The 15340-nt window shown below is 35.4% G+C and overlaps 2 protein-coding genes across 2 annotated transcripts; one reads left to right on the top strand and one right to left on the bottom strand.

Moving 5' to 3' along the window:
* Positions 1-8876: 8876 nt before the first annotated feature.
* LOC144214170 (uncharacterized) lies at positions 8877-12230 on the top strand. Its single transcript, XM_077742725.1, has one exon. It carries the CDS (start codon positions 8882-8884, stop codon positions 10502-10504), a length of 1623 nt encoding a protein of 540 aa, XP_077598851.1. The 5' UTR covers positions 8877-8881; the 3' UTR covers positions 10505-12230.
* A 493-nt stretch (positions 12231-12723) lies between these two features.
* LOC144214328 (forkhead box protein L2-like) lies at positions 12724-14193 on the bottom strand. Its single transcript, XM_077742739.1, has one exon. The coding sequence runs from the start codon at positions 13844-13846 to the stop codon at positions 13133-13135; it is 714 nt and encodes a 237-aa protein (XP_077598865.1). The 5' UTR covers positions 13847-14193; the 3' UTR covers positions 12724-13132.
* Between the last annotated feature and the right edge of the window lie 1147 nt (positions 14194-15340).

The raw sequence follows: 15340 nt of genomic DNA, 5'->3' as shown, positions 1-15340 counted from the left end.
TTAATCCATTTCTTTTCATCCATCTCTTTTAATCCATTTCTTTTAATCCATTTCTTTTAATCCATTTCTTTTAATCAATTTCTTTTAATCCATTTCTTTTAATCAATTTCTTATATTCCATTTCTTTTAATCCATTTCTTTTAATCTTTTTCTTTTAATCCATTTATTTAAAAAAAAATCCAAATATTATATCTAAAATTGTCCGGCCCACACGAATCAGAAGCGCACCAACCCGAGTTTGACACTCCTTAATCTAACCAATAACATTTCAGCTACTTATTTATTCATGTATTTAAGTATTTATCTAATTGTAGACACATTTAATTTAATTATATCTCACAACGTTTAGCTTCAGTCGGAGTACTCAAGTTTTTTTTACTGTCTTCAACTTTTCTTTGCTCTAAAATATGTTCCAGATAGAGCATGCCCTCCGGACTGGACTCGTCTGGACTGCCGCTGTATCAAGTTCATGAATGAGAAATTAAGATTTTCCCTTGCTGAGGTACAATCTTTTTTCATATATATATATATATATATATATTTGTGTTGTTGTTTATTTTGTATTGAATATTCATTCAATGGTTGTTTTCAATCCATTAGGCTTTCTGCAACGTCGTTGGTGGAAATCTGGTTTCAATTCACAATAGACTCGAGAACGAAGTAGTTGGAGAAGTAATTCGGGCAGGTGCTGGTGATTTTGTCCGTACCTGGATTGGAGTGCATGATCGACTTGTGGTAAAAAAACAATTTTAAATTCCACTTTCAACTTTCAGGGATGTGAAACTTGCTACTACAGTGTTCCCTCGCTACTTCGCGGTTCAGCTACCGCGGACTCAGAGCTTCGCGGATTTTTTTTGGGAAAAAATATATACAAATATTACATTGAAACAACATATTTTACAGTTTTTTTGTTATAACATGAATTTCACTCTCTCTCTCTACCCGTATTATATATGGTGTATTGTATACAGGGGGGTAAAAAAAATAAAATATTTAAAAAAATAAAAAATAAAAAATAAAAATATTTTAAAAAAAAAAATTAAAAAAAAAAATAATAATAATAAAAAATAAAAATAAAAAAATAATTTAAAAAAAACTAAAAAAATTTAAAAAAATACATTTAAATTAAAAAAAAAAAATTAAAATAAATAAAATTAAGCATTTTTGAAAGAGAATCCCTACTTTGCGGAAATTCACTTATCGCGGGTGGTCCCGGTCCCCATTAACCGCGATAACCGAGGGAACACTGTATATATTATGCACTGGTTTGATGTGATACAGTATTTTCTCGCATATAAGCCACTCACTGCGTATAAGACGCACCTTTAAAATGGCCTTATAATCATTGAATTTGACAATTTCTCTCGCGTATAAGCCTCCCCCTGATTCACAATTTTCACCTCCATATTCATGGTTTTAATAGGGCAGGGGTGGCCAACCCGCGGCTCGCGAGCCGCATGCGGCTCTTTGCCCGGTTTCATGCGGCTCTTACGTCCATATCAAAGTTTGTATTTGTGTTTTATTTTTTTTTGCGTGTGCGCTTCGCTTGAGTTCAATACGGTATTTTCGTCCAATGCGCATGTGCTTGGGATGAAAATACCTCAAAGTTTCCCAGTAGGAGCAAGGTCATTTGAGTAAACGTTTTTAACAGAGTGGGAGAGCTCCCGTGAACCAGAAGCGACAATGAACGGCGTCGCGCACACAAAAACAAAAAGTATCCCAAAGATCGAGCGTCGGCTGAAAAAGCCACACCCCCTGCGAGGCAGACCAAGGCGAGAGTGCTCAGCCGGGAGCAGCCAATAGGAGAGCGAGGTGTACACCCACGTGGTGGGCGCGCTAGTTCGCCCACCACGTGGGTGTACACCTCGCTCTCCTATTGGCTGCTCCCGGCTGAGCACTCTCGCCTTGGTCTGCCTCGCATGAACATTGTGTGTGCACTATCTCACACAGGCAAACTCTCAGTTCAACCAAGTCCACAAACAAAAATATAATAATTTACAATAGCGTTTTTCTTTTTCTATGCATGTTACTTAGTGGGACTTCTGTCATAAAATCAGCGCCTATTTTTGCGCAACATTCGCTCCTTGTGAGCTGTCATTTAGTATGAATGGCTTTTAACTAGCGAAAAGCCATTCATAATAAATGACAGCTCACAAGGAGCGAATGTTGCGCAAAAATAGGCGCTGATTTTATGACAGAAGTCCCACTAAGTAACATGCATAGAAAAAGAAAAACGCTATTGTAAATTATTATATTTTTGTTTGTGGACTTGGTTGAACTGAGAGTTTGTCTGTGTGAGACAGTGCACACACAATGTTCATTGTTGATAATGACTGGCCTGTGCTGTTAGTACTGTAGGAGTCAATTTATGTCATTACTATGCTGGTGTGTGACATTTACAATAAATCTGTGTGATGTGGCTCTTTGCGGTAACACAGTAAAAAATGTGGCTCTTTGCGGTAACACGGTAAAAAATGTGGCTCTTGGTCTCTGACTGGTTGGCCACCCCTGTAATAGGGAGTACAAATGTGTTACTTTGAATTGAAAAATCTTAAGAAAAATCATCGTACATGGTATTTCTGAGATAATATGTAAATCCAAAGTCATTTTTTGGGCATGGAAAAGCAATGTCAGAAAAATAATAAGGACACACAAACCAAATATGAATAGATGAATTATTGAATGAATTATATATGTATGGTAGAAGTGTTGAAAACTGTAAATCATCACTAATTATGAGTTGTAGGGAACCTGAGTATTGTTCGTTAGGGTGTTGCCTTGCATACTGTACATAGTTGGCTGGGTTAGGCTAAGGCAACAATGTGACCCGGAGTATAAGGGGAACAAAAAAAAAAATGAATAAATAAATCCTCAGGATTTTTTCATGATATTATAAATCCTCTCTAGAAAATTAAAGCAGAAAATCAATGTAAGGGTTGACTTTTCTTATTCCATGTATAACAAAAAATTGACTTTCCAAACAGGAAGGCGATTATCTATCGGTAGATGGCACGATAGCGGATTTTTTCGACTGGGGTCCTGGCCGGCCAAGACCTAATAATGCCCCTTTGGATTGCGTAGAGATTAATTTTCCAGGTAAGAATGTTGTTTTGTGACCCTGAGTTGCTGCACCTGTAGTACTTGCATCCATCTTTTCTGTCTGCATGTCTTTCATTCTTTGGTCAGATACTGTAAAATACAAGTATAACTAGATTTAAAATTGGGAGTCAATATTTTTAAGTGATTTTATTGTATTTTTTTTAAACAAGAACAAACTCTCAACTCCCAGTTTCCATTTTTTTGATTGAATGGATAATATTTACTCTCCAAAAACAGGGTAAATAATATAGGATATATATTTGGAAGGGAAATTAAAAAGTAACTTTAATACATTAAAAACCTAGAGAAAATTGTCTGCTATATTATTAACGAATAAAGTGTTCATGACTGCAAATAATTAAACTTGTGTATATGTTTACTTTCAGATAGTAAAAACTGGAATGATCAAAATTGCTTTGAACAACGACCTTTTGTTTGCGCCAGAGATGCAGTGTCTTACTCGTAGCATGTTTCTTAGCATGTATTGTAGTTGTCTCGAATGTATTGATGATTTTTGTTGAGAGAAACAATTAATAAAGAAACCTACTTGATGGAACAAGTGTTTTTGTATGTATTTACTTTTGTCAAACAAATAGGAGCCTATATATATATTTATATATATATATATATATATATATATATATATATATATATATATATATATATATATATATATATATATATATATATATATATATATATATATATATATATATATATATATATATATATATATATATATATATATATATATATATATATATATATATATATATATATATATATATATATATATATATATATATATATATATATATATATATATATATATATATATATATATATATATATATATATATATATATATATATATATATATATATATATATATATATATATATATATATATATATATATATATATATATATATACACTGTATTTTCACGAATATAAGGCGCACTGCATTATCAGGCAAGGCCCTCAATGAATGACATTTTTTCCATATGTAGGGCGCACTGTATTATAAGGCGCACTGTCTATTTTGGAGAAAATTTAAGACTTTTAAGTGCGCCTTATAGTGGTGAAAATACGGTAATTGCTATTGACTTCCAGGTATGAAGCACTCACTACTTTACAGTCACCTCAAGAGCCAGCCATTGTTGATGTTTTGGATTTTGTGGTATAAAATCTTGCATTGGGGGAGGAGCTATATGATGGAAGATTTTGTAAACTCAGATGGCACCTGCATATTTAACAGTATTGTTTCAGTTCAGGCCTTTGTGTTTTTTTTTAATATCCGACAGTGGTGGTTTTTCGTTTTTGGTTTTCTGTTTTTTCCATATATAAGGCGCACTGTCTATTTTGGAGAAAATGTAGAGATGCGCAGGGTCAGCACAAGATACGATACAAATAAAAAAGTGCATCTGTTAACAGTACATATGAAAAATAAACAGGAAAAAACGACCAAAGTATTAACAAACTCATCACTCATCATTAAAGTAAAAAGTATAAAGTGCAAAGTAAAGTAAAAGTACAAAGTAAAGTCAAAAGGAATGTATTAAGAAATATTAAAATGTCATTTAAAAAAAGATACATAGGCGCTGTAAAACACCAAAAACAAATAAGAGTGGACAGAACTACTGCCACTGTCTTCCGTGTGACGAGGCCACCTTAGAAAAAAATTATTATTATTTGGACAACGCCGGCGGGCCGGATTAAAAAGCCTAACGGAGCCGTATGTGGCCCGCGGGCCGTAGTTTGCCCATTCCTGCTCTAAACCCTAACCCTCTGGTAGACTATAGAGGTCTCACAAAACAGCAACAAATAGACTTAAGGACATTTTTTTTTTATTCCTAACAGGCTAACCACCGATTCAAGGTATCTCCGCCTCTATAATATTTTGAGAAAAGTCATAAAATGATTTGATTAAAATTTTTATTTATTTTTACATCCTCGTGGGTCTTTTTGGATGCAGTTTTTTTTAACAAGACAGTTTAACCAATGAGATTTCTGCAATTAACAAGAAGCACCTGATTGCAATCCACAGGTGTTTTAATTGTTAAACTAAAACTACACACAGCTTGGTATAGAAAATACTGCCTTTATTCATCTCATAAACGATCTCTGAAAAATATGATTTTCTTATATTATTCTGTTCCTATTTATATAGTTGTAAAAACTATTTATAGATGAAACAATAGGTTTTTTTGGCAACCTTTAGTCTTTGTTTTATGTCTTTGTTTTAAAGACATTTGAATATTTCTTAATACTTTTTCTTTTTACTTGACTTTATACTTTTCACTTTAATAATGAGTGAAGAGTATGTTAATACTTTAGTCTTTTGTTATGTTTTTTGTTTTGTTTTGAAACCACTGTGGCATTTATTCACGGTGATAAAAGAATCAATAAAAGTCATAACAACGCAACAGATATGCGGAATGAGGAAATAGTTATAACACTAGAATTAAACTAATGACAAGGTAGGCTGTTGGCAGGGTTGGTAGTGACGTCTAACCCTGAAGCGATAAATGTGAATTATGCACATGATTTCTGGATTTCATAATCCTTTTAATCTTCTGTATGGAGGAAAATGGCCGGGTAGCGTGCGAGTTTGAAATCCAGGTCGCTCCACCTGTGTGAAGTGAGCATGTACTTTGGTTTCCTCCCACATTCCAAAAACATGCTTGCGAGGCTGATTATATAGACGGTTAATCAGTGGTGGACCGTCAGGGCCTGCAAAGCCTTCTCTGCTGGCCTAAAAAAACATATCTGAATCTTAGGCTGATGTTAATTATGTTTTGTTCATGAATGCTTATTATACAATTCCAAATTATCTGTTAGCTTCCTTTCATTGTTTTTCCACCTGGTCGCACTGCTTCCCTGATGTGTGTTTTCATATTTAAGCATTTAACCTAGGGGTCGGGAACCTTTTTGAAAGAGACAGCCATAAACAATTGTTATTTTCTAATGTTGTTTCTAAAAAGCCATTCTCGGAAATTTAAAAGAAAAAATATATGAAAATGTGAAATTTTTATTTTTTTGCATTTTAATCACAAAAAGTCTCAGATTTCTTTTTACAACATTGTTATTCTGTTGGTAATTAATCTGTATTAATGAGATGATGCATTCAGAAGAGTAATGACAAATCAAATTTTGATTGAAGTATGTATATATGTATAATATATATTTATAAACTTACTTATTAACTATCTATTTATGTCGAAAATGTCTTTCCTATTTCTGCATCCTCACCCTCTTGCTCCTGCGACAACGAAATTTCCCGAATACGGGATGAATAAAGTTATTTATTCAATCCATCACGTGATTCTTTCTTAAAGCGATACACACGCACGCCCTACTTCCGGTTTACACTCTTGAGCTTTCGGCACAGTGCCGGCGCACTAGTGTTGATCGTCCCATCACTACTAGCAAAACTTATTTTTAGCTTAGCCTAGCTAGCAGCTACCAAATGAACAAGTCCGGGTCGTCAAAGAACTCGTTGGACCTTTGCGCACTACTTTAGCCTAGCCTACCAGCTATCAAAGGAACAAGTCGCCAAATGCTTGTTTATGCTTTAGCTTGGTTTAGCTAGCAGCTATCAAAGAAACAAGTCACCGAAGAACTCGTTGGAGTTTTCCAGGCTAATATAGCTTAGCCTAGCTATAGCAGCTGTTAAGGGGAAAAAGTCGTTGAAGAGCGTGTTTATGCTTTATTTTAGCTTATCTCAGCTAACATCTATCAAAAAAACAAGTCATCAAGTCGTCGAAGAACCCGTTAAAGCTTTGCGCCCTACTCTATCTTAGCTTATTTTAGCTACCAGCTATCAACATAGGCGCCGCCATCATTACGTTATTCCCAGGGAGAACTTTCTGACCTCGAATGATATAAACTAGAAGGTGGGTTGACATTTTACTTCCATTAATTCTAACCTTTAACACCTTGTAATTGTTTTGATTTGTGGCCTTAAATGGGGGGGATAAAATGCTCCTCGCCAGAATTTCATTTGTGACAAGGACGATGTCAGAGAACTCTCCTTGCAATATTATCATCAGGGATACCAAATTAATTAAATATATATAATTAATCAGATTTCCTCATGTATTGTTTTATAATTATATTAAAGTATAATTATTGATGAAACTAACAATAAGTAAGTTAATAAATAAATACACGAATAAATATATAAATAATTAAGCGTGTTGCTGATGTATATGTATATGTTTATATTTATATATATATGCACGTATACACGTACGTGTACATACACATATATAAGCACATCTGCCACAATACAACCGACAACATAATGTTTGACAGCCTTAACAGTGACGAAATGAATGTATAGCGCCCTCTTCCGTTTGATTCAATTTCTGTCAACAAGAAATTTGGTCATTTTAATTGGAAAATGTTTCATCCTTTGTCTTCGTGTCTTTGCAGGATTTCTCTCAACAAAAAATGCGAGATGAGCTAATTCCATTCAAAAAGGAGGAAGATCATTTCACCTGGTCATCAGGTGAGTCCGTGACATGGATGATTTGGGCGTGGCCAGTGAAGGGGCGGAGCCTACATACGCCTTAGTATGGCCCCAAATCAAAGAGGAGTTCTATCAAAAACAGCAAAAAAGAGAAGAGCAATCTCCAATCAAAAAGGAGGAGCAAAATGTCATTGGGTCAATTGGTGACCTATTAAAGAGGGAAGATCAAATGGGCGGGGCTAACAGAGAGGGGCGGACTGTGAACTGCAGCTCAGCAGAAGGAATGCAAGCAGACAATGTGATTACATTTCCAGGTAAGGCATGTTACATTTCAAGAGAAGAAAAGTGTGATTTGAAGTGTAAAAAAGTTAACATTTCAGAGGTTTTTCATTCTGGTGAAAAACCATTTTCATGCTCATAAAATGATCCGATCAAAAACATTACTTTACTTGTTTTTGCATCACTCCAATCGGAAGCTGTTCAATGACATTAGGTCAGTGTGAAAAATTCGATTTGGAATTACTTTGGAGGGTTATTTGATGAATAACAATAAATGAAAAAGATAAAATATTTTAAATCATCAACATAATCTGAATGTCAACACTATTTTGTCTTTAAATTGTGTACCGGATGACTGGATAGAACCTAAAATGTGACTTTTCTGGCATATATTATTGCAAAATATTCAACCAGGCTGTGATAATAAACTTGTAAAAGTAAGAAAATACATATTTAACCATTTTCGACTTCATGGAGTGATACATATTATCTTTTTGTCTTTGCAGGTTTCAGGGAAAATCTTAATCCTGATGGGCAACAGTTTGTTGGCTTTAAAGAACTCCCCCAAATCAAAGAGGAGGAGCCAGAGTTCCCTCAACAACCAATGAGAAAAGAGCAACTTCCAATCCAAAAGGAGGAAGATGTCACCTGTTCACCAGGTGAGTCTGTGAAAAGGGATTATCTGGGCGTGGCTAGCAAAGAGGCGGAGCCTGAAAACGCTTCAACATGGCCCCAAATTAAAGAGGAGGAGCCAGAGTTCCCTCAACAGCACAAAAAGGAGGAGCAACCTCCAATCAAAAATGAGGAACGTTTCAAATTGTCAACTGGTGAGCCTTTCAAGAGTGATAGTGAAATGGGCGTGGCCAGAGGGGCGGAGCTTCTGAGCGATAGCTCAACAGACTTGCTTTTTGACGATGATGATGTTGAAGATGTTAAGAAAATTCTCAGTGGTGACGAACTCTGCAAATGCGCTCAGTGTGGGAGACGTTTTGGGAAAATGGCTTCTTTAAAAAATCATAAAAAATCATATGAGGAGCCACATTGAGAAGAAACCATTATCATGTTCAGTTTGTGGTAAAACATTTCCAAAGAAGGCAAAATTGGAAATGCACTCAAGAACACACACAGGTGAAAAACCATTTGCGTGCTCAGTTTGTGGTCGAAGATTCACACGGAAGGGACACTTAGATGGTCATGTAAGAATACACACAGGTGAAACGCCATTTTCATGTTCAGTTTGTGGCCAAGCATTCACACACCAGATAAACTTAATGAATCATGCAAGAACACACACTGATGCAAAACCATTTTCATGTTTAGTTTGCGGCAAAGCCTTTTCTCGAAAACAACACTTAAATTGTCATGCAATAACACACACAGGTGAAAAGCCATTTTCGTGTTCAGTTTGTGGTCAAAAATTCACACGGAAAGGAAGCTTAAAAAAACACGGAATGACCCACACTGGTGAAAAACCATTTTCGTGTTCAGTTTGTGGTCAAAAATTCACACGGAAGGGAAGTTTAAAAAAACACGGAATGACCCATACTGGTGAAAAAACATTTTCATGTTCAGTTTGTGGTAAAGCCTTTTCTCTAAAGAACCTTTTAAAAGACCACACAAGAACCCACACTGTCGAAAGACCATTTTCGTGTTCAGTTTGTGGTAAAACATTCAAAGAGAGGGGAACCTTAAATATTCATACAAGAACCCACACAGGTGAAAAACCATTTACATGTTCAGTTTGTGGTCAAAGATTCACACGGAAAGGAAGCTTAAATGTTCATGCAAGAATCCACACTGGTGAAAAACCATTTGCCTGCTCAGTTTGTAGTGAAACCTTTTCTCTAAAGGGCCACTTAGTAGCCCACACAAGAATCCACACTGGCGAAAAACCATTTGTGTGCTCAGTTTGTGGTCAAACATTCAAAGAGAAGGGAAGCTTAAATACTCATGTAAGAACACATACCAATGAGAAACCATTTCCATGTTCAGTTTGCGGTAAAGCCTTTTCTCTAAAGCACCAATTAGAAGGACACACAAAAACCCACACTGGTGAAAAACCATTTCCGTGTACAGTTTGTGGTCAATCATTTTCACGCAAGGGAAATTTAAAAACCCACATAAGAACCCACACAGGTGAAAAACCATTTTCGTGTTCAGTTTGCGGTAGAGTTTTTTCTCACAAGCAAAATTTAAAAATTCACACAAAAAGCCACACTGATGAAAAACCATTTTCGTGCTCAGTTTGTGGTAAAACATTCAAAGAGAAGGGAATCTTAAATATTCATACAAGAATACACACTGGTGAAAAACCATTTTCGTGTTCAGTTTGCGGTAAAACCTTTACTCTAAAGTCAGGTTTTCAAATACACAAAAGAACCCACACAGGGGAGAAAGAGAAACCATTTTCGTGCACAGTTTGTGGTCAAACATTCACACACAATGAAAGCTTAAAAAGACACATAATGATCCACACTGGTCAAAAACCATTTTCGTGTTCAGTTTGTGGTCGAAGATTTATACGGAAGCTGCGCTTAATTATTCATGCAAGAACCCACACAGGTGAAAAACCATTTTCGTGTTCAGTTTGCGATAAAGCCTTTTCTCAAAAGCAAGATTTACTAATGCACACCATAAGCCACACTAGTTAAAAACCATTTTCCTGCTCAGTTTGTGGTCGAACATTTTCCCAAAGAAGAAGCTTAAAAGGACACTTATTAACCCACACTGGAGAACAATGTTTTTCTGCTCAGTCTGTGGCTACATATTCACTACAACAACCCAATTAAAAACCTACACAATTCAAAACTTTTCCTGGCGCAGTTATTGTTCCAACATTTTCACATAAGAGAACCAGAAAAGAAGACTTAAGAACCCACACAGAAGAAAAGCCCTTTTTTGTTCATTTTTTGGCAGGAATATTTTAAAAACACAATTACCCATATCAGTCAGAAACCCTTTTCCTGCTCAGCTTCTTGTCAGATATTTAGTTGTAAGGATAGACTTAAAAGACGCAATGTGGTGTGATAAGCAGTGGCCAATCACAGCTCTGCTTGCTTTATCAATTTCTGTATGACAGATCGTTGTAATCTAAATATAATTGTATTCTGCATTCTGAAAATCTAGTTTACACTTTTCAATGTGTAATATTGATCCACACAATTCCAATGCTGTAATACCTTAAGATACGAGCTTACTGTGGGATCGAGCTCGTATCTCAAGTCAATTCTTCCCATAGAAATGAACAAAATACAAATTAATCCGTTTTCATCCTAAAAAATATCTTTTTTGTTCTAAATTTACCACCAACTCACAATCGGGAACCATCTGGTGTGCTCATATCTCAAATATTTCTCGTATCTCAAGGCAAACATTTGCTCAGAATTTTCCTCGTAAGTCAAATTTCTCGCATGCTTGAACACTTGCATGTCAAGGTATTATTGGATAAGAAAATTGAGTGTTGTTGGGGATTTTATTTACTTAACAATTTTATCTGAAATAGTAGAGCATAAATGAGGAAATTACAAAGTAAATAATCAATCATGTTATGTAAATAATTTGGAAAATATGTCTTCAATGTTAAAGACATGCCTAATAAATTTGAAAAATAGCAGTTTTTGATCGCAAATCCAATAAGAATATTAAGGGTTATTCAAACATGATGCATTTTAATGAAAATAATTGATGTATTGAATCTAGGATCTACTAAACATTAGTAGAAATATCATTTGCTGAAAATAAATAAGTAGTTTTTTCATATTATAAGTTGAATCACGTTTTTAAACCGATTTAACATGTTATCTTTTTGGTAGTTCAAATAAAGCTCTCTTTTTGGTGAAAAATACTTAAAGACACGAACCGACAGTTTCCACACGGTGCGTTAACATTGTAACACCCATAAAGCGACGTAATGGCCATGAAATCAGGCGGAACCATTCACTTCCTGATATTGGTGCAATATGTCCTTAAAACTCTCCATTACATAAATAACAATGTCACGTAGGAAAATAAATATAGTTTATCTATCTTCTCGAGGCTGAGTTGCCATGTAAGTTTAAAACGCTGCAAGCTAGCTACTCTTTAGCCTAGCCACTGCACCGGAAGCGGAAGCACGTATGCTTATGAAGCGAACGTTATTCGAAATAAAATTTTGAATACACATTTAAAAAATATATATTTACCATAATAACTTATTCAGAAGTTGCTAGTTTATTCAAATTTTAAAAAATCTACGCAAACTATTGTATTAGTAGAACAACTTTGCTTAGGCACTCACGAGATAGTATTAGAAGGGACGAACAGGTAAAATGTCGGCCAATTCTACATAGTAGAACAGTTATAAAATCCCAGATTGCTATGTTTTAGTCCAAACGTTACACCTTCTAAGACACTCATTTAAATTACTTGGTAATAGATATGATTTGATTTTAATAATTCAATGTCAAGCACCATTATTGGCACTGAAAGATGGTAACAAGAATTGGACGTCTATTGCGGTCAAAATTAGTAGATATAATTATTGGGGTTATTAAAAAAGTTTTACGTTAGAGTGCATGTGTTTATTCTTTTTACAATGTTGTTTAATTAATATTTGAATGAGAACAATAGATGTATTCATTGAAATGGATGTTTATAACTGTATTTAAATAAAATATACCATATTGACATATTACAATCCAAAATGTCATACCCAAATATGTCATAAGGGGTCATTATATGCCCAATTTAAAACTCACTTGCACCATTATGGGTTAAAGAAACAAAAGAAAACTTAGAAGCAAAGATATTGTTTAGAAAAATTGTTAAACCTGCACCGTCTGTTGGATTAAAAAAGAAGACATGAACCATTTTATGCCAAAATATATTTATTAACAAACATGAACAATTTGGTGAACATTTGAACAACAACATGAAAAGTGCATAATACCCAACAATAAGAAATAAACGACAACAACATTAAAGATGGGCTCAAAATATAAAATACATTTATAAGAACTTTTTCCCCTCCAACATACAAACGCGTTTCTTCTTCTTCACTTGTTACCCGAACGGTACAGTTCAAGGGCTAGTAGCTACTAGCTATGAGCTAGTATCTAATGTCCACCGACGCGACGGAAGCCATGTTGGGGCTAACGGTGGCAGCCATGTTGGGGCCCATGACGGCAGCCATAAAAGACATTTATAAGAACTTTTTCCCCTCCAACGTACAAACGCGTTTCTTCTTTTTCACTTGTTACTCGAACAGTATATTTCAAGTGCTATTAGCGACTAGCTATGAGCTAGTATCTCATCTCCACCGACGCGACGGAAGCCATGTTGGGGCTAACGGCGGCAGCCATGTTGGGGCCCATGACGGCAGCCATGTTGGGGCCCATGACGCCATAATAGTTCCAGGCCTCTGGCGCCAAAACCGGCGGTTGATGGAAGGCGGGCCCGTGGACGGAGCTGAAGTATGGCGGCGTCAGGTAAGGACTCACCGGGGGCGAGTTGACGAAACCGTGGTGGTCGTTTTGCGGAAACGAATTCACGCTGTAATAGCCCGGTTGTGCTCCGTTGAACCAGTCGGGGCTAGCATAGGGCGGCGTCGAGTAGCTCACAGTGGCCGGGCTAAAGTGTCTCCTTTCCGGCCTGGTTCGGTCTCGACGACGGCGTCGTAAGTCGCCCGCTTCGTACATGTCTTCGAAAGCCGGGTGCAGCGTCCATTGATGGCCCTTTCTTCCACGCGAGGTTTCCTTCGGGATTTTGATAAAACAGTCATTTATAGACAAATTATGCCGAACGCTGTTTTTCCAGCCGGTTTGGTGAAGCTGGTAAAATGGAAAGTTGGAGGAGATGTAGTCGTAAATCTCGCTGACGGTTTGCCTCTCGCGGGCGCTGTGTTTAATGGCCATGGCAATGAGGGCCACGTACGAATATGGCGGTCTCGTCTCTGTGTCCATTTGAAAACCCACGACGGGGATTTTGGGGTCGTAGTGCTGGTTCGAGTCCACCATGGTGACGTTGGGGTCTTCGGTGCGTAATTTAGGCGAGCAGAATAGAAAAGGGTGCAGGTGTACATTTCACTCCGTTTTATAGGCTTGCAGTTTCTTTCATCTTCGATATTGTTTACTCTTACTCTAAAGTCTAAATTTTCCCACGGGGATTAGCCTAAATTCTGGCGGTTTCATCACGCATTCACGCTGGCGTTCACGGGGACACCTGCACTTTATTTAACCTTATTTTTTAAATGCGCGCGTAAAAATAGTATTAAAAAGTATATACTTACGATATTTTACTGTTCAAGTAACCAATATTATGATAATTAAATACACTTTTCACGCGTCGTTTATGGTTTTTCAAATTTGATTTTTTTAGTTCGATTTATTTAAAGAGACAGTACATATTAATGAACATAACACAATTTGTCCGACAAATCTTAAACTTTTGTTATGAAAATTGTATTTTTTTTGTCTTCTAAAAAGTACTAGGTTCACATCAAGATAGACTTATTTCCTTTTTCAAGTTGAATATTTTAGATATTTTGCATTTTCACTTTTCATGCGTCGTTCATGGTTTTTCAAATTTGATTTTTTAGTTCGATTTATTTAAAGAGACAGTACATATTAATGAACATACCGCAATTTTTCCAACACATCTTAAACTTCTGGTAAGAAAATTGTAATTTCTGTCTTCAAAAAAGCACTTGGTTCTCATCAAGATAGACTTATTTCTTTTTTCAAGTTGAATAATTTTATATTTAGCATTTACAAAGACAGTCTTATTAACTTTCTTATGATCTTGATCCTATTAATGTGCTTTTGATGCATACAGTATCTCAGAAATACAACATACTATGATTATTCTTAAGATTTTCTCTTCAAAATAACACATTTGTACTCCCTGAATATATATGAATATGGAGGTGAAAAGGGTGCGGCTTATATGAGAGAAATTGTAAAATTCAACCATTTTAAGGCAATTTTGATGGTACCGCTTATATGTAATTGAATTTTTGGACTTACATGATTATACTAACATATTTTCATTTATTTCCAGGTACTCCAGTTTCCTTCTACATCCCAAAAACATGCAAGGTAAGCACTTAGTTATTTGGACTAGGCTCCAGCACGCCCTGCGAACCTTATGAAGTATTTCAGAACATGAATGAATAATTTGGACAGCTGGAAAATTAGTAATTAGTTCAAAAACTACTTCATAGTTAACATATAAGAAAAATAAGAATGCAAAATAACAAATGAATTGAAAATCCTAATTAAATAATTCAGTATGTGAAGAACCCAAAATGTTTAAAAAAGATATAACTATGTTAAAAAATATCATATGTGAGGTTTGTGGTTCAAGTACAAACTTTTTTTTTTAGATTTAAGGTAAGTCTTTGTTTTTAACACAATTTAGAAAGTGATTTTTTTTGGACTTTTTAGGACTTTTCTTGCTATCTTGTGCAGCTAAAATAGTCAGATTTTCCAAAACAACTATTAAACAGCCAA

Source organism: Stigmatopora nigra, chromosome 1 (genome assembly GCF_051989575.1).
Source record: "Stigmatopora nigra isolate UIUO_SnigA chromosome 1, RoL_Snig_1.1, whole genome shotgun sequence".
Classification (NCBI taxonomy): Eukaryota; Metazoa; Chordata; class Actinopteri; order Syngnathiformes; family Syngnathidae; genus Stigmatopora; species Stigmatopora nigra.
Note: the sequence above shows the minus strand (reverse complement) of the source record. Positions and strands in the feature narration are given on the sequence as shown.